Source organism: Bombus bifarius, unplaced genomic scaffold (assembly GCF_011952205.1).
Source record: "Bombus bifarius isolate JDL3187 unplaced genomic scaffold, Bbif_JDL3187 scf7180000008194, whole genome shotgun sequence".
Lineage (NCBI taxonomy): Eukaryota > Metazoa > Arthropoda > Insecta > Hymenoptera > Apidae > Bombus > Bombus bifarius.
Genome location: NW_022884502.1, coordinates 1,434,213 through 1,460,379, shown reverse-complemented (window position 1 = coordinate 1,460,379; position 26,167 = coordinate 1,434,213). Strand labels below are relative to the sequence as shown.

General features: G+C 33.6%; 5 protein-coding genes and 1 long non-coding RNA gene across 29 annotated transcripts in view; 4 read left to right on the top strand and 2 right to left on the bottom strand.

The window, feature by feature from the left end:
- Positions 1–1,456: 1,456 nt before the first annotated feature.
- Positions 1,457–2,493, bottom strand: LOC117209799 (NADH dehydrogenase [ubiquinone] 1 alpha subcomplex assembly factor 2). Of its 3 annotated transcripts, XM_033452194.1 has the most exons (3): positions 2,335–2,492; positions 1,773–2,115; positions 1,650–1,717 (listed from the first exon to the last, which is right to left on the bottom strand). In XM_033452194.1, exons 2-3 carry the CDS (start codon positions 2,094–2,096, stop codon positions 1,676–1,678), a joined length of 366 nt encoding a protein of 121 aa, XP_033308085.1. In that variant the 5' UTR covers positions 2,097–2,115; positions 2,335–2,492; the 3' UTR covers positions 1,650–1,675. The 3 variants fall into 3 exon arrangements, with proteins under 3 accessions (XP_033308083.1, XP_033308084.1, XP_033308085.1); XM_033452192.1 differs by having other exon boundaries at positions 1,457–2,115; positions 2,335–2,493; XM_033452193.1 differs by lacking the exon at positions 2,335–2,492 and adding an exon at positions 2,176–2,315 and having other exon boundaries at positions 1,457–2,115.
- Positions 2,494–3,569: 1,076 nt separating this feature from the next.
- LOC117209780 (serine/threonine-protein kinase 10) lies at positions 3,570–17,425 on the top strand. Of its 7 annotated transcripts, none has more exons than XR_004487985.1 (15): positions 3,570–3,848; positions 4,970–5,572; positions 5,657–5,821; positions 5,910–6,108; positions 6,196–6,326; positions 6,824–7,147; positions 7,355–7,400; positions 7,891–7,937; positions 8,358–8,442; positions 8,526–8,686; positions 8,757–9,271; positions 9,381–9,907; positions 10,054–12,281; positions 12,582–14,102; positions 14,341–14,444. XR_004487985.1 is itself a non-coding variant. In XM_033452147.1 (14 exons), exons 2-14 carry the CDS (start codon positions 5,414–5,416, stop codon positions 14,494–14,496), a joined length of 4,752 nt encoding a protein of 1,583 aa, XP_033308038.1. In that variant the 5' UTR covers positions 3,577–3,848; positions 4,970–5,413; the 3' UTR covers positions 14,497–17,425. The 7 variants fall into 7 exon arrangements, 2 of the variants coding, with proteins under 2 accessions (XP_033308038.1, XP_033308039.1); XR_004487984.1 differs by having other exon boundaries at positions 7,882–7,937; XM_033452147.1 differs by lacking the exon at positions 12,582–14,102 and having other exon boundaries at positions 3,577–3,848; positions 7,882–7,937; positions 14,341–17,425.
- A 926-nt stretch (positions 17,426–18,351) lies between these two features.
- On the top strand, positions 18,352–22,499 carry LOC117209787 (flavin-containing monooxygenase FMO GS-OX-like 2). Of its 3 annotated transcripts, none has more exons than XM_033452170.1 (7): positions 18,352–20,318; positions 20,653–20,883; positions 21,005–21,146; positions 21,220–21,353; positions 21,477–21,680; positions 21,763–22,048; positions 22,142–22,499. In XM_033452170.1, exons 2-7 carry the CDS (start codon positions 20,672–20,674, stop codon positions 22,448–22,450), a joined length of 1,287 nt encoding a protein of 428 aa, XP_033308061.1. In that variant the 5' UTR covers positions 18,352–20,318; positions 20,653–20,671; the 3' UTR covers positions 22,451–22,499. The 3 variants fall into 3 exon arrangements, with proteins under 3 accessions (XP_033308061.1, XP_033308060.1, XP_033308062.1); XM_033452169.1 differs by lacking the exon at positions 18,352–20,318 and adding an exon at positions 20,420–20,457; XM_033452171.1 differs by lacking the exon at positions 18,352–20,318 and having other exon boundaries at positions 20,716–20,846; positions 21,048–21,146.
- Positions 22,500–22,534: 35 nt separating this feature from the next.
- On the bottom strand, positions 22,535–24,362 carry LOC117209790 (trypsin-7-like). The gene is made up of 6 exons (XM_033452174.1): positions 24,234–24,362; positions 23,890–23,972; positions 23,536–23,624; positions 23,202–23,460; positions 22,879–23,031; positions 22,535–22,791 (listed from the first exon to the last, which is right to left on the bottom strand). Exons 1-6 carry the CDS (start codon positions 24,277–24,279, stop codon positions 22,648–22,650), a joined length of 774 nt encoding a protein of 257 aa, XP_033308065.1. The 5' UTR covers positions 24,280–24,362; the 3' UTR covers positions 22,535–22,647.
- On the top strand, positions 22,680–24,326 carry LOC117209795. The gene is made up of 2 exons (XR_004487989.1): positions 22,680–22,816; positions 23,725–24,326. It is a non-coding gene; the product is annotated as an uncharacterized LOC117209795 (long non-coding RNA).
- Positions 24,363–24,896: 534 nt separating the features above from the next.
- LOC117209783 (glutamate-gated chloride channel) overlaps positions 24,897–26,167 on the top strand; it is an 89,697-nt gene continuing 88,426 nt past the window's right edge. For 2 of the 14 annotated variants that reach the window (XM_033452155.1, XM_033452154.1), the window contains exon 1: positions 24,906–25,223. The gene's annotated coding sequence lies outside the window, so the exon portion shown is untranslated. Of the gene's footprint in view, positions 25,224–26,167 lie in introns of all 14 variants that reach the window. The other 12 variants (XM_033452158.1, XM_033452157.1, XM_033452161.1 and 9 more) reach the window with 9 other exon arrangements.

Below are 26,167 nucleotides of genomic sequence, written 5' to 3'. Positions count from 1 at the left end.
GAGAAGTCTAGCTTTTAATTTTTATCTACATTTTTGTAGACTTTAAATTAATAGATCAGTCAAAACTATTATCATTACTTAGTAAGATAATAGTTTTAAAAAATCGTTTTAACACTTAGCCAACCGCGCGCGTCACAGCGAGCTATACGTTTCTCACCGCGCTCGAACAAGTTAACCTATACGCTGTCCACCGCGCATGTTTCCAAGGTAATGATTTTATTTCACGATTTCACATATTGTTTATACAAAACATCAAATTAAAAGTATATATTAAAAGTATAAAAAAATATAGGTAACATTAAAAACATTAAAGGTGATTAACCCTTTCGCTACGGGCGGCTTCTCCGCCGCGGCATTCCCGCTGAACGAGTCGCCGCGCCAAAACAGAGCATAGTACGCGAGAAAGATCATAAACGCGGCCGCGTTTACGTCTCACTGCAAACCGAGCTGCTCTGACGGTGTTTTTCGAAGAAAAAAACTTTCCTCAAAACAGAGTATTTATAACTTCTTAATAATATAATATAATATGATATGATACTAATAGCTTTTAATAATGGTATTGCGTGTAGTATTTTTCGAAACATGGTGTTACACATTGGCCAACATCGCAAATCTGGCACTGGTATCGCGATTCGCTCCACAGTTTCCATCAATCGATTATAATCGAAAACACACTTTGGTTTTTTTAATCATTTTCTGCGTGCGATAATGACGTTTCGAAACTCTTCATTGTGAAAAGAGGACAACATATACATTGCCCTCTTGTCACACCGTTTTATTGTTAATAAAAGGCTTGAGGATGTACAATACTCGTCGTATGTATAATACGCGGCATCTTACGCAGAGTGACTATAGTCGCCCATAGTACGTCAGTGGTATCTTACGCAGAGCGATTGTAGTCGCCCGTAGTACGTCAGTGGCATTTTACGGAGAGCGACTGTAGTCGCCCGTAATAGCGAAAGGGTTAAACATAAATAACACAACTTGAACGTGAAATTAAAAATTCATGATGCATTTTAATATTTTTTTACAATGTGGTATCGTTCGATTATAGCTTTATGTAGTCATAACTGATATTGTAACTTTTTAATTAATTTTAATATCACTAAATTGGTGTATTTTATTATATACTGTATTTTATAAAAGCAGAAAAAGTGGCGCAATCAATTGGGAACAATTTCAGGTGAACAATAACTGATAATAACAAAAAAAAAGAAGAGAACGCGTTGCAAAAGTCAAAAGGAGAGATCTTCCCGGTCGGTCACACAGATATCCCTATTCGGTTGGCTAAATGTTAAAGTATAAGTTGGAAATAACTATTGAATGGAAGATTTGCAATTGGATCACTATTATTACTTCTGTATAAAACGGATATTTTATTTAAATTCAGTAGCAAACTAATTTTTGTTCAGAGAGGGCTAATTTACAGAAGAATATAAGTACATATGCAGAAAAATAGCATATTAATAAATTGTTTTATTCATAGACTATAAACAAATGATATACACATTTAAATTATATGTCGTACTACAAGTATATGTTATAATAAAGTTTGTACATATTTACTAGATATTCCATTAATTTTAACATCCTAAAAGCGTATATATAATTAAATTAAATCTCAGATATTTTATTTATGTCTATTTATCTTTTTCGTGCTTTTGTCCATCATATTTTATCTTATAATCTTGACCATAATTTTTATACTCCTCATAAACTGGAAATGGTACACGTTCTCCTTCGTTAATTTGCTTTTGTAATCCATTACTTACATGTTTTGTTTCTAGTTCTGCAGCATTTCGTTTTTTGATCATTTGTAATTGATAATTTTGTCTTATTTCTTCTTCTGACGGTGGATCTTTTCGACGATATCTTAACCATGCCTCCCATTCTACTGGTACTTCTTGCGTGTTATCATCTTTATTTACAGGTACGAAATATCGAGGTGAGTTCTTTCTCCTTGATCTTGGGTTTTCAATTTCGTAATATTTTGTACCATAATAATCTTCACCAATTAGCTTATGTTGGGTTGGTTTAAATGATGCAATAAAATTTTTTAAAATAATTCGAAACAAACCTCTTTCTTTTCCAGACATTTGAACTTCACCTTACACACTGTAAAAATTAAAGTTGTTAAAACGTAATTTAATGAAAATGATGATATTTATATCATACATTTTTAATATCTTTATTTATTAAATAAGTACAAGTAATGCTTTAATTTAGCTTTCATTAAGCAACAGTTAATTAGGAACATATATAATAGTTATTTACAACATTTATATACACAAACAGTTTTTTTAGTATGAAGAACTACATGGAAACAAAGAGTACCTTCCACAGGGTATGTAGAGATATTTATTCAGATAAATACAAACAAGTATTTAATTAAATTAAACAATGGAAAAAGATTACATCGATTATTGCAACGGTTTGTTGTGCATACGCACAGCGTACAGTGAAAACATGACCAAGGTGAAAATATAAACTGGTATTTCTGTGAGTTATGTTGGTAATCTTGAGTCCGAAAATTTCATGGACAATTTCTATGTCCATGAAAAATTTACATACTGTATTATTTATTTCTAATCTAGTACTAATTTGTAAACGAAGTTTTCTCCTTGACAATGATAACATTTAGAATTATTAATTTTTTAATTTTATATCATATTTTAACTTTATACATTTAGGAATTAAGCTTTTAAAGTGAAGAAAACATTTTACTTACATATTAATAAACATACATGTTAATAAAAGAAAGATTCTTATTTCTATTTCGTACCTATCTGGTTTTCTAAAACTTTCTTTTCTTGTATTCTAACAAATTTTATGAATATAAAATAATTATCTTTTAATATGAAAGCTAACACAACTGGTAAATACTATTTATAGAAAGAATTTTATCTCTAAATACGTTGTAAATGAAGCATTATAATATAATAGTACTATGGTTAAGCATAATATTAATTTGATGACATTTTGTGCTAAAACAAACTTGTTTCACAACATTTAATAAGATTATATATTTAGAAGGCTTCCGTAACTACAGTGACATATCGTAAAATCAATTCTATAACTTAATATAACGAATGCTTAATTTTCATATGTGCAGAGCTACTCAGTATGTGAGGCTATTATAAAAATTGAATTATCGTAAAAAGGAAACGAAATTTTTATGCTAGAATCATAGAATATATAATTTTTTTGGTGCTCATAATCTCCTAAGTAAAGCGCAGATTTTATTATTACTGTTTTATTGTAGCTGATTTGGAAATATAGCTACAAAAAATATTTGCACATCATTGTATTTATAATAATATTTACATACTACTTAATTGCGTCTAATTATATTAAATGTTGTAACGTTTAATAATACTTTCATAGAACTACAAAAATTTAATACTATGGAAACGAAATGTAGGAAATAATGCTATGTACAAATGCTTTTTGTAGTCACTATATATACATTGACTGTCATAAGAGATATTTTGCGAAATGGTTGCATAGTCTGTTAAAAATGCATTTAAGATGCATTCGTAAGTTAGAGAACCTCTTACAGAATACAGGCACACTTGCCGATTGATTACGTCACTTCCAGGCGTGGTACAGTAGAATGTGTGATGTGCGTGTGTTACTGAAAATGGCCGTACGTGCGGGTCCGTCTAGTTTACTGATTTCACGCACGATAGTTTTCACATTCTTTCAAATATTTGGATTTTGAACGGTGGATTTCTTGATGATACGTGCAGTCAGTGTGAACAGTGGAATCTGAAGATTTTCAGTGGATCATCGGTGATATTAGTCGAGACGAAGTGTGCCTATTTCGTGGTGGATCATTAAAAGAGAAGGTGAGCAGAGGATGTGTCTACAGATTTTTTTTAAAAAATCATATTTTTCAAGAAAAAAAATCCAAGAAATTCTTTATATCATTATCATATTAATGATGTATTTGTGTCACTGCCTCGTATGACTAAGATTAAAACGTTCTTTTGCGATTTCTCAAACCTTGAATCGAGAGAAATACGTCGGCTTTACCAAGCTAACAAACAGCATAGATGACGGGAAATTTTGTCGTTGTATTCAAAATACGTAGATACATTGTTTTTTATTATAATTTTCATCTGAAATATTTAGATGATTCTGATGTAGTTTTATTTTCACAAATTTCATCTTTGATAGATTTCTAACACGTACAAGACGGAGAAAGTGTATTTACAAAACGATGGCGGACAGATACGGCTGTAGATTACTTGTCAAAATTGTGTCAACCTCGTGACCGTCAATTTTGACATTCTCAGCACTTTTCTGATCTCGTAGTTTTTTGCTCTTATAGTTCAAAGAATTTCTTTATTTCTTTTTATTTGTAGATCAATCAAATTTGTATTTCTTATTGAATAAATAGATAAAATTGATTATATGTATATCTTAAACCTTTCATAGATAAGTAAATAGATATTAAAAAGTGTAGCTTAATACAATTTATCAGTGAAGCAACCAAGTATACTAATCAGATAGTATGAGCTTCTAAAATTAATAAGAAACTGTTGAATTTGCATTGAATGTTAGCATTTAGTAACATTACTTTTATTATACTTATCTTTTTGATATACATTATATATATATATATATATATATATATAATGGTTTTATCATAAGCATTTTATTCGTACTTTTCATATTTACTCATTTTACTGAATAAGTAATATTATGTTAATGTTGTTAATATCAGTTATATTCTAATATGTATTTTTCAAATTCTATTCATTTGATTATATCTTTTTCTCCTAAAAATGTATGATATATCCTTATGCATATTATATTTATGATTTTTATATGTGTAATGCCTTAGTTCATTTAAATTAAATTTAAGAAGTAATAAATATCATCTTAGTAGTATCACTTCTAAATATATTAGACAATATTGTAAATATATTATTGTAATTTTTAATGTAATTTTTCTTTATTTCAGCTTGATATATATTAGAAGTAAAAGTAAAAAATTGTTAATGATGGGTTTCATTCTTTACATTTGCATTACTATTTATTTAAACAATATATTTGCTAATTAGTGGATATTGACTATATGGTGTCAAGATGTGGGAGAGATTTGGTACAATCCCCTGGTATGAAACAGGGATATAAGCCAAATATGTGTTTTAGAATGTTTTCTATTCTAGTAGAAAATATGTTAAAATAATGGAAAGTATGCAAAAGTATATATAAGGGAAAGATGATTTTATGCATCTTGTAATGATTTCATATAACAATGAATCATTTAAGAACTACATAAGATTTATGTTTAAGTGTAAAGTACATATTTGTTGCTAATGATAAACATTACTGAGTTTTATGACATAATGTAATAGAAGTGTAATTTTTATACATGCGAATATATTAAATAAGAATCACAAAAATGTCATTCTTATCAAATTTAAAAAAGGCATTCCACTTCGGTGGAAATGACGCGAAGAAAAAGAAATTGTACAATAATATTAAAATGGATTGTAACCCAGAAGAATTCTGGGAAATGATAGGTGAATTAGGAGATGGGGCATTTGGGAAAGTTTATAAGGTAATACATTGTTTATATAATTTCATAATCAAATGCTTCTAGTTGTAATTGTTCAATTTATTAAACAAGTATTGAATATTTCAGGCACAGCACAGGCAAACTCAACAGCTTGCTGCTGCAAAAATGTGTGCACTGGAAGGAGAAGATGATCTTAGTGATTTTATGATCGAGATAGATATTTTATCAGAGTGTAAACACCCAAATGTTGTTGAATTACATGAAGCATATTTTATTGAGGGTAAACTATGGGTATGTTTACAGTTATATAATACTTATAGGTTTAATATCTATATTTCTCAATTAGCATTTGTATAATTCTATTAATATAAATTTATAGATGTTAATAGAATATTGTGATGGTGGTGCTGTTGATTCTATAATGGTTGAATTGGCAAAAGCTTTAACAGAACCACAAATAGCCTATATATGTCAACATATGACCAAAGGTCTTGCATTTTTACACAAATCTAAAGTTATCCATAGGGATTTAAAGGCAGGAAATGTTTTATTAACAATGGCAGGGGGAGTAAAATTAGGTAATCCTCATACTTTCCAAATTCATATATAATTACTATTTTATATTCTATATATAAAGAAAAATTAAAAAATTACCTTGTCCACAGCTGACTTTGGAGTATCTGCAAAAAACAAGCATACTTTACAAAAACATGACACATTTATTGGAACACCATATTGGATGGCTCCAGAAGTAGTGTTATGTGAGACATTTAGAGATAATCCTTATGATTTCAAAGTGAGTAGCACATTTCTAAATTATACGTTTTTTGTGCTTAGATATTGATATGACGTTTTTATTTTATAATTAACCCTTTGCGGGCTACCGCCGCATATATGTGATCTGCGTAAGCCACCAATTTGGCCAAGGAACTCATATATGCATTTGGCGAAAACAATTATAAAGCTGAACGACTCATATATGCGTCTCACGTAAACGCATCGCTATGGACGAGAAACTCATATACGCGTTCGGCGAAAACAACTGATAGAACCAAAAGACTCAAATGTGTGTTATTTTATTTATCCTGTGGAGAATCTGTGCATGTACATATGTCTAGAATTTGACATCTATGAATGAAAAACGCGTCTAAGCAGAAATGTGCGCTGGCAATTTTAAATGACTATTGCGGCAGTAGCTCGGCCTCACAGTACGGTTGACTTCGAACCGTCCTGTCCGCGAAGGGTTAATATTTTTCATATAAATATATAAATATGTATATATCTTATATACAGGTAGACATTTGGTCACTTGGTATTACTTTAATCGAATTTGCGCAAATGGAACCACCAAACCATGAAATGTCTCCAATGCGCGTTCTTCTTAAAATACAAAAAAGCGATCCACCAAAACTTGATCAACCCGGAAAATGGAGCAAAGATTTTAATGATTTTATTGCAAAAGCCCTTATAAAGGATCCAACGTCGCGACCTACAGCTGATGAGTTGTTGAAACATCCGTTTATAAATCGTAATTTGGATTCAAAACCAATCAGAGATTTATTATTGGAATATAAGGCTGATGTTGTTGAGGAAGAATTGGTTGATGAAGAAACAGAGGTAGTTTTTAATTCTATATTGTTAATTGTCGTTAATTTAATTTAGTTAATTAAGAAGAGATGCAAAAATGAAAATTTTCTATTCGAATAACCTTTGTGTGAAAATAACGCTTTATAACTTTGCGATCTTTTAATTCGTAACGATGTATAGAGCTTTATAAACGGTATTAACATGTATATACGTTGTTACACGCTTTCGTTTTGATAGAAGGCCAAAAAAGCGAAAAAGCACAGAGAACAGTATCAACGGATTGGTAAGCTGCTTTTGAACAAACCACATAGATTGAATTGTTCAAATTTATTAGTCGTTCTTACACGATTAGAAAATGAAAAATATTTATTTGTATTCCGGAAGTTTATAATTGTAATGAAGTATTTTTGTATGCGGTTATGTAAATCTTTAATAAATTCCATCTCAGTTTCATACAACACATAATTACTCTTTGTTATACTTATGCATGATGAACATGCATAATATCTTAGACAGATTCATGCATGTAATATGCGTTGTAAAAGTATGCTTCTCTTTAATTTGCCAAATTAATACGGTAATTTTATTCTCATAAAAATTATAAATATGTATTTGAATTATTATTACATTTATTATTTGTTACATATGGTACTATTTGACATCATAATTTTAAAAATTTTATTAAACTTTTCATTTTGTTTTTCTTTGTAACATTTAATCTAATGATATCCTAATAAATATGGTATTGTAATTTGGATAATTTGGCTGTGCATGCGGCTCTCCTGGGCCTCGCCAGCCCCATCATCCCTGCGTTTGTCAGGTCAGTAGCTTATGCAATAAGTGTTGTGTAACTTGATTTCAATGTATTTTTTGTACATATTATTACAGTTCTTCGCTATTTTTATTGTTTTTACAACTGCAGTGCATAAGCTATTTTTATATGAAATTTATTCATATTAGACCATAATGTTTGCCATAATTAATATTATGGCAATTTTTATAAAAATATATTAATTATGTATTTTTATTTTCACTATTTTTTGTTTTCATATTCATGTAAAGTAATAATTCTTCTTATCTTTTTTGGTATTTTAATAATTCCTCCATTTTGCATACTTTATTATTCTTAGAAGTTACATTTCGTATTTTGTATCATTTTGGATATTCTTAATTATGAATTGTATCGTGTGTATGAATTATATAATCATATGTAAATAAAATAGAATCATACAAATTTCAGGAGCAACGTACATCTCAGCTTCCTCTGGAGCTGGATCAACTCGGAGATGACTCTGCGTCTATGCGCAGTGACGCTGATGTTCAGAGTAAATATGATTTATACTATATTAAATGTCGTTTAGGTAACGCTGAAAATTATTATAAATTGTGCTTATATTTCTTTTTTCAGTTTCTGAAAAGGAAAATCTTGTTGCATCACCTGTGTCAGCGAAAAAAGAAGAAAATCATAAACGAGAAATTAACAGGGATGGTGAAAAGGAGGATAGAAACAAGAAATTACGTAAAGCAGAATCAAAAGACAACATACCTGTCTCTGTTGAGAAAAAACAAGTACATTTCTTTTTAATCAATTGTAGATATTTTTAAATAAATAGCAATAACATCGTAATTTAATTTTCAGGCACCTAAACCTCCTAGTACAAATGAAACAAACGAACGTAGGGTATCTCGAGAAAAAGGGCCTGCACCTCCTCCGCCACTTATGCGACAGAATAGTAAAATTGAAGATAAGGAAAATAATTTGAAAATGATTGATAAACAAAGCGATGCAGAAGTATTAAATGAATGTAAGATTACTGATAAGCAACAGAGAGACAAAAACGAACCGTCTCAGTCTGCTCAAGAAATGATAGGTAAGGAACAAACAAGTGTAGACGCGCTCTCCGAGAAAACAAGCGTACTACCTAGTTTAGAAAAGAATGTACCAGATAATAATGAAAGAGAGAAGAATAAGATAGATGATGCAAACAAAGGTGATATCAGGCAAAGATCTGTAGATAATAAGACGAATTCATCACCGAGAACACAATTATCATTAGAAGAGAAAAGGAAATCAGCACCAGTTAAATTAGAATTGGCCGAAGATTGGACGAAACCAGTATTCAATAAACAATCGTCTTTAGAAGAAAAGAACAGGTACTTATTTCTAGTTGTGTTAAATTTTCATCGACATATTCGCACATGTTTGTTTGAATTTATATCTAATTTAATATTAATTATTTATATGAAGGACATTAAATTTCAGAATTGAAAAGAAAACTCCAGCTGATATACAAGTTAAAGGACAATCTTCATCAGAAGAAAATTATAAGAGTTTACAAGAAAAACGAAAATCTGTAGAGCAAAAGTTAAATGCAGTTTTAGAGAAACGGTTTTCGATGGATACTGAAATGCGAATGAGTATTTCTTCTATGGAGACGTTATCTCAACGAGATCTAACTGCAAGCGCATCCGAAAAAAATATCGTTAAAGCATGTTCTACTGAAGATGTTAAAACTGATTATGGAACATCTAAACCAGAATCTGTTGTCAAAAGTCATAGCGAAGGATCTTCCAGATATGTTTCGTTAGAAAACTTTTCGGACGAATTTGACGGGAAACGGGATAAAAAATGGCCAAGTAAAGAACACAATTACGAAAATATGACGAGCAACAGCGATAACGTAAACTGTGAGAAAAAAGGTTCTTCAGTGAATGTATCAGTAATTACATCAACTCCCATTAGAAATGCTTCGAGAAGAAGCAGCGGTGATAATGTAGTTGTCATTACCGGTAAAATCAAAGTTACTTTATCATTTTACATTATACAATTAGTTTATTGTTTATAACAATAGTCGTAAATATTTAGTTCATGTTATAAGATTAGAAGTGGATTATTAATACTTATAGGAATAAAGGAATACGTATTGATCTTTCAGGTAAATCCGACCAAGAAATACGTCCAAATACATCAACCGTCCGGATCACAGCAGATAGTCCAGATTTATCGAATAGTCTTGCGAGCAACGTTAGTCAAGTAACTGTAGTAACGACGCATCCTCCGGTTCTTGTCGATGCTGTGTCACTGGCAGCGAGTCCTTCTTGTCGTCAACCTCCTCCAACATCGGAAGTTGTTATTGTAGCGAATGAATTAAACAAAACACAAGTGAACGAAAGTTCAACCGACGATGACGGCTTTCCTAGTTTAGATAGCTTAGAGTACATGCCCCAAGAGCAACCTATAATTCTTACAGACGTTTCTAAAAGAGTTGGCAAGAAGTTAGACGAATCCGAGGTTCTCATTGTGAGTCCGATCATAGACGAATTGCAGGACACTAGTCACGTTTCTGTCGTTACCGTCGGCGAAGATAAGGAACAAGTGAAAGATTCCTCGATACTTAATAAACACGAAGCCGTACGAACTTCTTCTTCTCACAGTGACGCAAGCTTAATCGAAATGTCGAGTACAAAAAGCGATAGCGGAGATGAAATTACTAAAATGATAGTTGCTGGGACGACTATAGAATCCATAGATATCGATGAAGTGGAAAGAAGTTCCAAGAAAATGAATGGTTTGTTGAAGAACGATAAATCTGCAATGGTTACTCCTATGGACGAGAAAACGTTGAAAACGCTTAAACAAAAAGAAGTAAATAAAGGATACAAAGAGAAAAGAGTATCTCCGGATAGCTTCGAAGGATCTAGATCTCAAAGTGAATCTGGATCGACAAGGTCGCATACGCCCAGTAAGAGCATAGATCGCTCCGATGCTGAATCCATTTCTACCACGATAAGTCAGGATAGTAGGGAATCCAGCAAGGAAAATCATCTAAGTCAAGGACAATCGGCGGAAGTGGACGAGGAAGTAGTATTGCGACGGAAGCCCGATTATAATCGTGATATACCACGACCAACAAGAACGAAAGAAGATATTCAAATGATGAATTTGAAGAAAAAGACGAGAAAGCGAACTAGAAAGTTTGAGATCGATGGTGTCGTAGTTACTACGACGACGTCGAAGGTAATTTACGGCGATGATGAAAACGGTAAAGTTTATGACGATCAAATCTTTAGGAAGCAAGAGCTAAGGGAATTAAAGATGCTACAGAAAATGGAGCAGAAACAGTTTCAGGATTTATCGCAAAAGGCACAGTTTAACAAAGATCAACAAGAGAAACGTTTCGAGCAAGAGAGACAACTTTTGGAAAGAAATGCCGAAACTGATCTGGAAACACTCGCTCGGCAACAGAGGCAACAAATCGAGCGAGCGGAAGCGCAACAGGAGGCCGATCTTAGGCTCGCTTCGAAAAAGATTCGTAGTGAGCAAGAAAGGGAATTGAAACAGTTCCGTGAGGGATTGAAACAGGAACTAAAGTTACTTAAGCATGAAGTAGATTTAATGCCGAAAGATAAGAGGAAGAGTGCATTTAAGATACGCAAAGAAAAATTGGAGGCTGAACACGAGGAAAGGGAAAAGCACTTTTTAGATAAGCTTAACGAAAGTCATGAACTATTGTTGAGAAGATTATCTGATAGTCATCGCGAGAAAATTGCTTTAATGGAAAGGCAATTTTTGCAGCAGAAGCAACAGTTGATGAGAGCTCGAGAGGCAGCGATTTGGGAGCAAGAAGAACGGCACATTCATGAGAAACAGCAGTTGTTGAAGAAACAGCTAAAGGATATTTTCTTTTTACAAAGACACCAGATGCTGATACGTCATGAAAAGGAATTGGAACAAATGAAGAGAATGAATCAACGAAAAGAGGAGGAACTGATTAAACGACAGACGGTGGAACGTAGAAATTTGCCGAAAAGAATTCGCAACGAGATGAAGGCGCGTGAAATGATGTTCAGAGAATCTATGAGGATTTCTATGTCGTCGATTATCGCGCCGGATCCCGATGCTGAAAGAGAGAAATTGAAAAAATTTCAAGAGAATGAGAAAAAACGATATAGAGCCGAGCAGCAAAGATTCGAATTAAAGCATTCACGGCAGTTGGAAGAGGTAAGAGCGCAAAGCGATGCCACAATCAAAGAACTGGAACAGCTGCAAAACGAAAAGAGAAAGATGTTGATGGAACACGAGACATTGAAACTAAAGGAATTAGAAGAGGCGTATGGTAAAGAGCTTCGTGAATGGAAAGGGCAACTCAAGCCACGAAAACAGGTAAATTAATATTAATTTTCCTTGTTACTTTGCCTTTCATATTTCGCGAAGCTTTTCTTTTCTCCTTTCCTCTCTTTTGCTCTCTTTTTCTGTCTTCTTGTCTACTCTTTCATGTTTTCTTCTTTTTATCTTCTTGATAACGATTATACGTAGAGCGAAGTCATAGGTTTCCATGTCCTGTGGCTCATACGATGATCGATGACCAGCGCGAGAAGAGATATGAATGAATCGCGATTTTTAAGTAAGCTTAATAGAAACAAGCATGGTTATACTGAAATAAGCTTAATGTACTTGTTATAGAAGTTAGAAGCTGAGCTGACGGCTGAAATGGAAGCATTGGAAGCTCGTTACCGAGACTATTTGCCCTCGAGTCGTAGTGGTTTCTCTTCTCCCCTTTTATGTATAGATTATTCTCTCTTTTATTTTGAAAGTTGGAAGAAATCTCCGCGTTTGCCCCGCTCTACTCCAACGTCTCCTTCTCCATTTACCATTCCAAGGGTGTCTCTAAGAGTCAGTAGTTCGGACACCGGTTCCATTAATGGCATGCTATCACGAAGTCGATCCAAACCAGATCTGGTACCACCTCCTTCGTCTCGTAGATAGTAAATACTCCGAATATTTTGTTGTGTCTCCTTTCAAATGTTTTCGTTATTGAGAGAGAAGTTTCGAAATAATCTTGTAACTTATCGTAATCCAGTTTTTCGTTTGATGTCTCGTTCGATTTAGCATTTATTTCAGAAAACAAATTTGGATTTTCATTCAACATTTTTATAGATGTTTTCTTAAGACCTATCTTTTTATTATTTCGAAGTTTCTCTCGTTGAATTATGCTTTGTGCATTCAAGGGTAACATGCCCGCTTTACTCACCGTTGCTTCATTTATTTCCCAATATTTATCGTTTGTTTAAATGCTGTATACACTCATTACTATATATGTATATGTACATACGTATACGTATGAATTTGTCTTCTCCCTCTCCCCTACATACATATATATGTACATTTAATATATTTTTAATATATTTTTGCGTAACCAATTCCAAGGAAAATGTATATTGTTTGGGCTTATACGGAATAACACTTGAACGAGCAGTAATATATCGCCAGGAAATAATTAATTTATAACATCAGTTTTGTTTGTCACTCTTAAAAAAGATATAAAAATCAACAAAACACGTATTCGTAAATCGATAAGGGCGTGTCATTGTTAGCTACTAGGTAAAAGTCTATGGTTCTCTAAGTATTGAAATGTTAAAGAATAAGTAGCTGGCATTAATTAACTTATGGATGAAATGTCATTGTTATATTACGATGTCGTAGATTTATCCTTCATGTGCAGAACATTTGTCAAGTTTCCATCGCTGATGAACATAAAGTTCCACGGGATATTTCAGTTGACGATCATTAATGTTCACAGAATATTAACAAGCACTCATACTTATTATTAGTAAAATAGAATGGTACTTTATGCAGACTTTATGTTTAATTAGACGTTTATCGTTCGTTGTATTATCGATAATAATATATGCAAGTGTCGTATCTCGATAGCAGCTTTTCGATGGTTATTAAGTAAAGATCATAACAGGGTGAATCGGTGATAATTGTGGGCTATATGTTGTATACTTACCGGACGTAGTAAAAATGTGCGGTAAATGCTTATACATATCAAGGGTTCTCATATAAGTGTTTCCAATGTGTACGTTAGATTATGTTATTCCCACTTTTATTACGTACCTCTTTCATTAAGAATCCAACACGCAACATGTCGGGAAAGAGATTCCACGACTGGATATGAGAACGGTCTACTAGGTAATAAACAAGGTCAGTCTAAAAAACGTCTGTTGATGCGAATATAGAGTAAATAAGGCATAGATATAGTATAAGCGATTAAGAGCAATTAAACGATTAGCTCCACGAGATCTATACATTTCTCTTTAATTCTTTAAAGCGATTTAGTTTTCTTGAAACTTATTCGTAGGGAACACCGTTTATATCCATCGCTATTTCACACATTATGTATTATCTATTTATTTGAATATCTCAAAATTTTCCTTTACAGAAATTGGAAGAACAGTTTGCGTTACAACTGGAGGAACAAGAGGCGATTTACGGGCCAAGCGCGATACCATTGTGCTTACCAACAGATCTTACCGACTTGACGCATCATACAGTTGGCTCTACACGTAGTTCGCTTTCTTCGGTGAGCGAGGGTTAATGTCTAATTAATCTCTATCGTCGAACCGAAATGAAATTTTCTTACCCCTTAAGAATAACGAATGAATCACAGAGCTCCAAATGTCGAGGTAATTCGAAGGTCAAGTTACGCGAGCTCTTTGCACGGCTATTCGATCTGGCTTAAATTTTGGAACAAGGACCGGCGAGTAATTCGTTTTGATTGTAATAAGATCTATAACATGAAACACACGATAGGCGATGCTTGGCGTGCAAAGTGTGGCTATTCAGCGATCGGTTATACATGGAAGAACTATTTTCTTTAATTCGATGAAATACCGATAACTATGTAAAACGTTGTGAACATCTGTGATTTCGGAGCATCGCTTTGCAATGATATACATACATACATACGTTGTGACCGAACTGCGAAATAACTAACAAACTTTTAACGTTTTCAAGAAACGAAGAGAAGAAGAAGAGATTAGAAAGTCGGTTTTCTCTCTTAAGATATATTTTATATATCAAATATGAATTGTTATATATAAATGAGATGAATTTCTTACGGCGATCTTGTCGAAAATATACTGGATACATACAGACCATACAATCCGCCCGATGATCATTTCTCCTGAGAACTTTGAAGAACAAACGTGTTCTCGTGATCAATGGTGTACGTGATCCTACAATAAATACATTTTTTCTACATCTTATATACGCATGCATATTGAACTAGAGTCATTGAGACAATTCGAGGACAACTTACCATCCTATCGTGAATACACGTGACAGTGTCTAGTGTGTTCGTAGAATATCTAGCGATTTTATGCGTACATAATGCACACGTGGAAAAAGTATATTTTCGATTGTCGAATGTATATACATGTATATGCTTGTTGTGCTGTCGAATGTCAGGATACAGGCATTTGCGAGGATTCGGTGTTGAAGCAAGCATAAATGTAGATCGTAATTGCGCGCGTGTTTTAAACCGATGCACGCAGCGTTCAGGTGCCACTTTCGAATCGAAGCGTCGTCGTATCTGAACAAACGTGTAATCGTCGCGTCTTCATTATTAGAATGTTCAACGAGTTGTATTGTTTGTAAAGAGAACGCTAAATCTCCATTGATAGATTGTTTTTTTTATCGAGATACGGATATATTTTTAGTAAATAAACGTTCAACAATACGAATCAAAGGTTCACGCCAAATATATACAATGTATGATTGCTTACTGCGCGTCTATATAGTCCGAGGACATTGTAGAGGATTTCTTTGATGCGTATTCAAAACGAGCATGTGTGGCTAACGCTCGTCCTAGATGTAAAGAAGCATATTTGTATAAAATATTTCCTTTCGTTTTCCCTTTTTATCTTCTTTATTTCCTTTAATTGTACAGTACTATTAATTTTTATATCTCTGTTTGTTCACGTTAATCTATCTGGTATCGTGCTTATTAGTACGATAATCGATCAAGGAACTTTGTATATAGAGAATCAGAATGAATTGTTTGATATATTTTGATTATTCTACTTTATCGTATCGAGAATAATGTTTACGACGAATCTTTGCGAGCAATTCATTTACCCAGTTTCTTGCGAAACACGTAGAAAATGGATCCATTTCGTCGGATGATCCTTCTCACCGTGGATGTATATCACACATGGGTAAAATGATTTTGCGATGTTACGGCTAACTCAAGTGAAATTTGACCGCGTGTTTTGCGATCAATCTTCGCTCGAGTTCTTTCTTGGTTGGAAATAATGCTACGTATGACGTAAATAACACGAAGTACGAAAAACATAGTTGTTCATTTAATTAAAAAAGGAAAAGGAAAGAGGACGTTTGCCAAAGCATATGTACATATATGTATTCTTGAAACGTTAAGATTTTGGGAATATAAAGGAAAAGTATGAGGCATGATATGAAAAAAAAGAAAATCTTAATACTGCCCTTTGTCGAATTTGTGTCGTGCGCTGCAATTGTTAGAAAATACTCGTTAATCGTGCCTGTTGGATCCTATTCTGTCAAAGATTTTATGTTTTTTTTATTCATCGAGAGGACGATGCATCTGGTTCTTCTTAAAAGGGATCAATTGTATGAAAAATACGAAACTACGGAAGTAGACCGGAGATTCGTTTACCTATAAACGAACGGGGGATCGATAGCGCAAGTTCCAGCAGTGACTATATGGGAATTTTATATAGGGCTAATGAATTTTTTAATCATCAAGCACGTGTGCATTGTACGTGGGAATTATTGCAAAGAATTAACAAACAGAAGAGAAAAGAGGACGAAGCCATTGTCGTGTGCGTTGTATATTCGATTGAAAATATTTATACTACGACGATTAAAATACGATGTAATGTAAAGAGGGTCGGAATCGACTTTATTGTTTCGATTTGTGCGAATAGTCACCGTTAGGATTGTTTTTCTCTTTATTTCTTGTTTTTTGCCGAATGCTTCTTTCGTTCTTAATCATTGTACGTACAGTGTTTAAGCACAGGAAACTGTTTGTTACGATTTTTTTTTTTTTTGATTTGTATCCATTACAAGAATTTCGTTATTACCAATATGTTTAACATTGAGTCGCAACCTGACATGCAGGCGCATACTTCTACACTAATCTTAAGAAATCAATAGACTGAGAACAAGTAAAAGGGAAAGAAATCGGAAAATGAGATTATTTTACACCAAAAAACGAAGCTTGCTAAAAATTGTCTTACAAACGAAGGAAATTAATACTTTATTTTATTTTCTGATTTAGATGAAACGTACTAATCGGTTACACTACAAAAATATTTATTAAATATTTATACCTATTTTAATTTCGATCAGAAATATTCCGAATTTTACCTTTATTCCGAAACTTACATTTCAGAAGGAATTGAAGAATCAACATCTCGAACGTTTATTGTGTAATATAAAGCTTTTTATGTAAGCGGTATACAAAGAAATTCTCGTTTATGATTTCAGAACAGAGCATTTTTTTTTTTTTACTTCTAAACCTTATTGTATGTATTCGATCGACTTTACGCATCTGTGTGTTTATTCATCTTAGATTGAGTTTATTTTACACATATACAACGTACATAGATATACATATATACATTAAACCTTTTCGTCAGTAATCGATTTCGTGGCTGATCTTTAAGAAATACAAGACCGTCGTTCTTGCGAAGAAAAAATAATGAATTCGTATTTTATTAACAAAGATAGGAAATAGAATGATTTACATAGATAAAGAATTGTAAGTGAATTTATTCGTTGTTAAGTTCAAGAAATTGAATTCAGAGTGTAAGTGATATAACAGTTGATATATATACAAGTAACGATCCAAGGTATTAGGATATCTACGCATTCTTATAATTGAGTAAGCGTGTTTGTGCAATAAAAATTGTTACGAGTTTCACGCTCGTACTTCTTACGATAGAGAGTTTGATTCGACGATTTACGCGAGGAAAAGTTTGACAGAAATCAAGTCAGTGAAACGAGTGACATGCAAGAATGTTTTTGAAATAGGAGTGCGATCTTATAGATCTTATTAAAATTCGTCTCAGAATGCAACAAACGAGTTGATTACACGCAACTAAGTAACATAACAGTAACATAGTCGCTTTCCAAATGTGGTGCATATGAGTAGCCATTTTGACAGTGATGAGCGCTCGGAACAGACACCGTACTAGCATTTCTTGAATTTGAAAATAGATCGATATAATTAAGTGGACTATTAGATGTAGAAATTTGCCGAAGTAGTTGATTAAGGAGAAAATGTGCGAGTCAATTTGAATCTAGAGATAACATTAAGGAAAACGTTCGTTGAGAAAAAAAATGGAATTACGAAGTTTTCGTACAAAGACAGTGCGCCTCGGTCAATTTCTACTTCTACATTCGTGCTACTGATTTCTACTTCCACGTCACCCGCGCCAGGCTGCTGCACGATTCAACAGCGTATTACCACCTTGTGCTTTTCAAATTACCTGTTACTACGACCGTCTTGCTTTGTCTCCCTTCTATTAGCTTTTTTTAGCGACCTTAAAGCCTTGCTCAGATTTATCAAGTCACTTGAATTTTCTAGGAATCTAAAGTAATTCGAAATTCTTCATCGGCATAAAATTTCATTTACTTGGTTCTCTTGAAATATTTTTCCCAAGTTTCTTCGTTTATACTCATTAATCGAGTCATTTGACTGTTATGTTACTTGATCTGACATGAAATATGCTTGCAAGTTTCAAATGAAGTTGAGGTTCTTTCCTTGACCTGCTATTTACAGTTTCGTACTTGTTGATATTGGTTCCCCCAAACCTCTACTTTTTCTGTATTTTATATTCTGTCATATATTCTATATACAATATTTCTATTATGTTTATAATTATAATTATAATTTTACATACATACAGTGGCTCACGAATGTACTTCAACACCTGTCGCAGAGAATTTCTATAAATATATCATGTATGCGTTATACGAAATGGTACACGACTGTTATGATTATATCGATAAACAGTTCGATTAATCTGAACAAGGCATAACGCAAGATTTCTTGATTTTGTGTCTAACGAACGTCAAACTAATCGATTGTTTTGATGTTGTTTATACCGGATTAATATTTGTTTGTTTTATTCGGTATGTGAATGAAAGTAATTTGCGACAGATATAGTTATTTAAAGTAAATTTTATCTATCTTGTGCGAGCTAGAGAGTTCCCAGTTGGTATATATGTCGGAGATGAAAGGACATCGGGACTTCCCTTTTGGAATGTTGGGAAAAACTCCAATACCCTGGTCCAGATTTTTACTATAGCTACACTTAAGTAATAAAAATAAGAAATAGTTTTAATGTTCCAATCCGGCTTTATGACGATGGGCTTGGGCTCTAAGTGACATAGCGGGTCACTGAACGTAGCCACGGTCACGGGAGGGATGTGTACCTGACAGAGATATGGAATGATTATATGGCTTTCCCTAAAAACAAAGATTGATCCGAGAGGTGGGGAGAGGAATATATAAGGGCAGTTCCACTTGGAGTTTTTTTTTTGGAGTTCATGCAGATAAGTTTTACTTGTACGTGGAGTTATTCGTGTATCACATTGCATTCGTCATCCCGTGGACCGTGGATTCGTTATCGAACCTGAATTCGTTGTCATCAACATCTCGACCATCCGATAGCCGCTATTACTTATAGCCTTTTGTAGTGCCCACATTTGTACCAATAAACATCAGCTATATCCGCGATGATAAATTTGAGTGAAGGTTCATCGAACGCCCAAAATTCCAACCTTAATCCGACATATATATATATACACAATAGTTCTAACAAACGAGTAATTAAAGAGAGATAACTTTTTATATGATAACTCTCACTTAATTGATGCGACATCGACTGAAAACCATATGCAGAGATATATCGTTGTAACATAGAGTCTTTACAATTAATTGCTCAATACTAGATATAATTGAATTCAATATCGAGCATTAATATAGATTGTAAGACTAATGTTATGATCATTTACATGGTAATGTTATAAAAAATACTACAATAAATATTTTACTTCTACAGTTGGAATAGTTTAATTACGAGATTTCAACAAGATATCTGTGTTTACAGTTCGTAAAAACTTTATCAAAGTAGTCATCTGTCAACCGCGCTTAACCGCGTAGTGCAGGAGCAAAATAGTGATATTATTACGCTGATAAGAATGTGGCTTTTTATTTTATCCGTTTTCGTCTTTGTTTAAATTCCTCTTCGTGTCTTTCTCGAAGGATATAAAATAGGACGGGAGTAAACTAAAGCTGTAATTTTGTTGACGCAAGTGCGAACCTTTGTGTTAGGTGCCAGGATATACCTTCATTTAAATATATAATAAAGCGTAAGTTGCAAGCGGCTATCGAACATCTAGCAAAAGCTATTTCGTGTTTCTGATTACTTACAAAGATAACTCTTGAAATTTGACTAATTTATTAATTAACAATGTATACACGAATATCTTCGCTTATTCGTTTTTTAATGTAAATGTTTAAATTGTATGCTTTTTAAAAGTAATTTAATTCAATTTAAAATTGAAATGATTATATATGAAATTATGATAGATACTTATAGAGAAACGAAATACTTGAGTTCATCTTAAAATAAAGTCTAAACGTCTTATATAAATGTATATACTTGTTTCTTTGATAATCAACGCAATGTTCTTTATTGCATAGGTTACGTACGAATCTGCAAATGGCTGAATCGATGAAAAAGAGAAAGGTATGCGTAATAGGAGCCGGCGCAGCTGGCCTCTGCGCAGCTAGACACTTTGCGCGAAGTTTGAATTTCGAATTGAATGTTTTCGAGCAAACAAATGATATCGGCGGTACATGGGTTTACAAAGAAGCAACTGAAGTCGACGAAAATGGTTTGCCCGTTCATTCGAGCATGTATCGAGACTTAAGGTTTAATTTTGTGCACTTATTTTTAATTTACTTAATTAATTTTTCAACTTATTTTACGTTATGTTATGTCTATCGAGTAACTGTTAAAAATAGAAGCAGAATACTGGATTTGTCATTGTAGAACTAATTTACCGGCGAAAATTATGAATTTCCCTGATTACCAGAGATTGAACGCTGAAGAACCATGTTGTGTGACACATCAGGAAGTTCGCACATATTTACAGAATTACGCGGAATACTTTGATTTACTTAAACATATTCAGGTAAGCGGGAATAAGTCTCGTTGTTGTGTGAGAAAATTTTTATTGACTTGCTATGAAAGGTATAATGTTATAGTTTGGAACACGAGTAGAATCCGTTCGATTGCAAATTTCAGCCGAAGGCAAAGAAGAATGGGCTGTACGAACAAAAGTTGTAAAGACAAAAGAAGAGAAAGAAAGTATCTTTAACGTTATAATGATCTGTAATGGGTACGTTTTTCATAAATATTAAATATCGTAACGATTCGTGATAGGCTTAAATTTCGTTTTTATTTAATTTAATTCTTTTTCAATGATATTTTATTAATTTTGTTTTAATTATATTTGATTTAGACATTACTTCGATCCTTACATACCAATGATACCAGGAATCGAAAAATTTCCGGGTACGATACTACACAGTCATTCATATCGAAAGTCAGAAGATTTTTCTGGTAAAAGCGTTTTAATCTTGGGAGCAGCTGCTTCCGGAGTCGACATCGCTCTTGATTTGGCTCACCACGCATTTCGAATATATTTAAGCCATAATAATGAAAGGTACTTCCAATAATTTTGGAATATAGTTACTTAATTAATTTTCAATGAAGAAATTAAAGCATCATATTTTCAATGCATATAGATTAAATAGCCCCTTACCACCAAACGTAATCGAGGTGTTAGGTGTGGAAAAGATAGAGGAAGGGAATATTCTTTTAAAAGATCAAAATTCCATTACGGTGGACGTATTTATGTTTTGTACGGGGTATCGGTACAGTTTTCCATTTCTAGACGAAAACTGTGGAATTCGAGTAGATAATAACTTCGTGACTCCTTTATATAAACATTTAATTAATATTGACCATCCTACAATGTGTATCGTTGGAGTGCCTACTGTCGTTGTTCCATTTCCTATGTTTCACATGCAAGTAATACGATTGATATATTAAATATTATATTAAACGTGTATATGAATATTATTAAACATGCGAGTAGCGGATATATAGATGTAAATTTTCCAGATACAATACTTCCTTGCATTATTAGAGAAAAGAGCAAACTTACCAACAAGATCAATTATGCTGGAAGAGTTGAAGTTAAAAACCTCGAAGAAAAGACATGCACACAAATTAAGTGACAAACAATGGGATTACAACAATGCGTTAGCCGATGCTGGAGGTTTCGACCGTTTGCCAAAATTCTATAAACTCGGATACGAAGTGTGGTCAGCGCAAAGGAAAGCAAATCTTTTGAACTATAAGAGGGCTAGATTTGTATTATCCAAAGATCAAGAAACTGTTGAGTTAGTCATACCGAAAGGAAGTGTATAAATATAAATAACTGTTAAAAACTGTTAAATATAATATTACAGTTTTATAAGTTTTTCATAATATTGATTTTATTAATGATACTGATGTTGTATAAAGCCGATGATGAATGACGTGATCGATTTAGAATTTCTGATTCCACTGTCGGTTTCGAAACCGTGAAGCAAATTTATTAAAATTATTGTGCAAGTTATAAAAGATCACATAGTTTTATTTTTAATCCATTCTGCTAGCCCGATAACGTCGGTGTAAACGCCAGGTTCGTGTGATCCACCGCAATCGGGGCCCCACGAGGTTATACCGATCATGATACCCTTGTTAACCAATGGACCACCAGAATCACCCTATAAAAGATCAATGATATTCAGAGTAAGTTAGACTTCAGAGCAGAGTCAATGTCTCTGCTTGTTATAAAATATATTATGATTTACCTTGCACGAATCTTTTCCTCCTTCTGAAAATCCGTAACAAACCTGCCGCTCTGTCACTTCATATTTGCCTTTGTAGTCCGCCATGCATTTCTCTCTCTTCATTTTCGGCACTATAACGTATTGCAGAGTCTCCGATAATACAGGATCGAAATCCTAAAAGTTTGTTTGTCTGCTACAATTCAACGTAAGAAATATAGAGCCCTTGAATAAAAATATTATTATGCCCAAGATATCGGCTATTTAATTCTTTCTGGGTTACAAGGGATGACCCGATTAACAAGTTAATATTGAACAGAGGATAGACCTTCTACGAATAAACTTACGATGAAGTAGCCCCAACCGGCGATTAAACCCCAATTTGTGTCAACGGTTTCACTGCCCTCAGGCAACTTGACAGGTTGTGTCGCGTTGTTAAATTCAAACGGTGGATGCACTTTGAATACCGCAATATCGTAATCGTTGTTTCCTTCATCGTAATTTTCGTGGTAAGTAAGCGTCGTTACATTGTGAATAACACCACCAGTATCGAATTTGCTAGATCCACTACGGACGGTTATCGAAAATTCGGGATTGTCGATAAATCTATGTCAATCGAATCAAAATTAAACACAAAAAAACGAAATTCAAAATCGAATTTGAAAAGGTTTTTTTACTTACGGAACGACACAGTGAGCAGCAGTTACTCCCCACTCTCTATTGATGATACCAGCACCGCACGCGTGTTCATTATTTGCTCTGTACGATAACTATTGCAGATAATCATTCCATTATTAACGTCGTTAGTTTTGTTTGGTCAGTTACTCGTTATCTCTAACGAATTTTATTATTTATTATTATTCGTTTCAGATGGGAGAAAGTGCTGTCATTGTATAAAGGTTAGTACAATAAGACACGTAGAAAGACGTGTTGCATAAGTTTAACATAAGTTTGTGAATGTAAATCTTTCAAATACATGAATATTTTCAGTTAATTTAAGAAACAAGAGATCTAATGATCGATATAATTATTTACCATATATGGAACTTCCGTAATATTGATAGGTGCTCCATCGACGATTCGATCTACCGCTGGCAGCTCCTGTCCCCTCGTCTTCGCTACAGATATTCGAAAGTCCCGTCAGAAGCATGTCGTTTAAGTTTTATTCGTCTATCGTTATTATTTATTTCGTGTACGGGATAAAGTTAAGACGTTATTTTATTGGTGTGCAAGAATGAAATATGTACGTATGTATATAAAATGACACAAACGTATAAAAAGACACGTATAAAAAGTTTGTAAATGGAAGTGCTGAAAATAGGAATGCTCATCTGTCTTGTTCGACATACTGAAAAATATATCCATATTCGCATACTTACATCCGAGCAGTAAAAGGGGAATTGCACAGAAAAGAAGTTCGTTCATATTGAACGTAGCTTATTCGTGACTGTTTTTGCTTTATCCAGTGTAAAGTGAGTTTTACGCACCGATTGCCCAATTTATCCCCGAAGCTTATCGGAAAATGAAACGCTTTTAACGTAATTATACGAGAATTTGTTGTAACGGTCGTAAAATTACTGTTTGCGAGGGGCGGTCGGTAACGTTATCGTTAGATTACACGCACAGGTTAAATGAGCTATTATTTAGAAATTAGTTTCGTAAGTTCGTGGAAAACAGACGTAATAATACTTATCGAAATATTTATCGAAAAATAGAGTACGTAAATATAGAGCAACATATATTATTTTTTATTTCTTGATCATTTTCCCATTCTGTTAAGAAATTATATAAGAATTACAATTACAATAATTTTTTAGTGTGGGCACGTAAAAGAAATTGATTTCAAAGAAACATAAGAGCTCGCGCAAAGTACATAGTTTAATAATTACAAAAAAGTAAAGGAACGAAGCGTGGACAGCTATAAGGGGTGTCGAAGAAGCTTCATAAAGCTTGATTCGAGCCAATCGTTTTGCGAAACAATAGCTGGCAGGAGTGAACGTCGAATGGTTTTGTAGTTTGGTTGGTTCGCGTTAGTTCGGCGGTGCGGCGGTTTGGCGTCTAGTGAGCCGGCTGGTCGAGGGGTGGCGGTGCGGTAGTGTCGCGCCGAAACAACCCTCAGTCTAAAAGCTACCGCGGTCGGGTGCGTGTCTTTACTAACGTCTTTCTGCGCGATTATTTGCCGCATACGTCCATTTACGTTTCTCTTAATTGTGTATTGTTCTGGACCTGACCTCGGATGCCCTGCTCGAGTATCATAGTGCGGTTCTTTGTCGATCCAACAGATTGAAGGTCAAGTTAACTTCCGGAGCGAGTTGACGAATCAGCGGAGGAGTATCTAAACGGACGCGTTACCAGAGATCATCGTTTCGGTGAGTCTTTTGATCATGTGCCAGATATGCATTCGCCAGTGACATAACGAGATTCTTTGAGGAATTTCTGGTCGGAAACGCGAACATTCGTTATAGATCGATAATCGTCGCGAGTCTTCGATCTGTGAAAAAATATTCCATTTTTACAGTATCAAGTTCTTGCAGTCATATAAAAATACTATTAAATGACACGCACTTTAATGTACTTGAATCTAATAAATTACTATATAAGCATTATAATAAATACGATAATCCGTAAATACTTTTTGTAGCCATTGTAGATATTCGATTGACAATTAACTTGCCTCATGACCTATCGCTTTTTATATCGAATTTTTCACTCTAGTTGCGTCTTCTTCGACATTGAAATGTAGGGCGTATATCTTATAACGCAGAATAAAATATAGCGTGTTTGGGCGCGATGAAAGAGCCTATTATTTGTTCTTTATTTAAGCTGCTAAGTAAACACATGACTTTTGAATGTTAATGTTTAGTGTAGTAAATGAAGACGATGTTTAACATTTTTTTCGATAACGTCTTGTTAATGTTATTCGATGCTGTTTATTGACTGTTTTGTGCGATAGGCAAGTTAGGCACGTAGAAACAGTACATATGTGATATATACGACGTAATATATTAGAAATGAAACTAGCTAGTTCTCTTTTCTTTTAATCGATGTCAGTCTCGTCTAATTCGATCGAATTCAGTTGTCATGCGAAGAATCTTTCGATCGAAACGTTCCATTTGTTCGCCATTAATCCACCATATTGGATCGATACCTATCGAATAGCAATACTTTGTTCATTATATGTATATGCAAAGAATCATCGCAGAATTTTTCATCGAAACGATATCTTAGTTCGAAGACGATTTCGTTCTCGAAATTCGAAAACGATTACATTTTCGTCCGATAAATATTCAGTGCCAAAAATAAGATCAGCTGA

Bases quoted from the DNA above. Each gene is read 5' to 3' on its own strand.
- LOC117209799 (XM_033452192.1), bottom strand. From the start codon at position 2,096: ATGTCTGGAAAAGAAAGAGGTTTGTTTCGAATTATTTTAAAAAATTTT.
- LOC117209780 (XM_033452147.1), top strand. From the start codon at position 5,414: ATGTCATTCTTATCAAATTTAAAAAAGGCATTCCACTTCGGTGGAAAT. The intron at 5,822-5,909 runs GTATGTTTACAG...ATAAATTTATAG, and splicing joins TTATTGAGGGTAAACTATGG to ATGTTAATAGAATATTGTGA. The intron at 6,109-6,195 runs GTAATCCTCATA...CCTTGTCCACAG, and splicing joins GGCAGGGGGAGTAAAATTAG to CTGACTTTGGAGTATCTGCA.
- LOC117209787 (XM_033452169.1), top strand. From the start codon at position 20,420: ATGTATACACGAATATCTTCGCTTATTCGTTTTTTAAT. The intron at 20,458-20,652 runs GTAAATGTTTAA...TTTATTGCATAG, and splicing joins TCGCTTATTCGTTTTTTAAT to GTTACGTACGAATCTGCAAA. The intron at 21,147-21,219 runs GTAAGCGGGAAT...ATAATGTTATAG, and splicing joins ATTTACTTAAACATATTCAG to TTTGGAACACGAGTAGAATC.
- LOC117209790 (XM_033452174.1), bottom strand. From the start codon at position 24,279: ATGAACGAACTTCTTTTCTGTGCAATTCCCCTTTTACTGCTCGGAT. The intron at 23,032-23,201 runs GTAAGTTTATTC...ACAAACTTTTAG, and splicing joins CCGGTTGGGGCTACTTCATC to GATTTCGATCCTGTATTATC. The intron at 22,792-22,878 runs GTAAATCATAAT...GATCTTTTATAG, and splicing joins GAGGAAAAGATTCGTGCAAG to GGTGATTCTGGTGGTCCATT.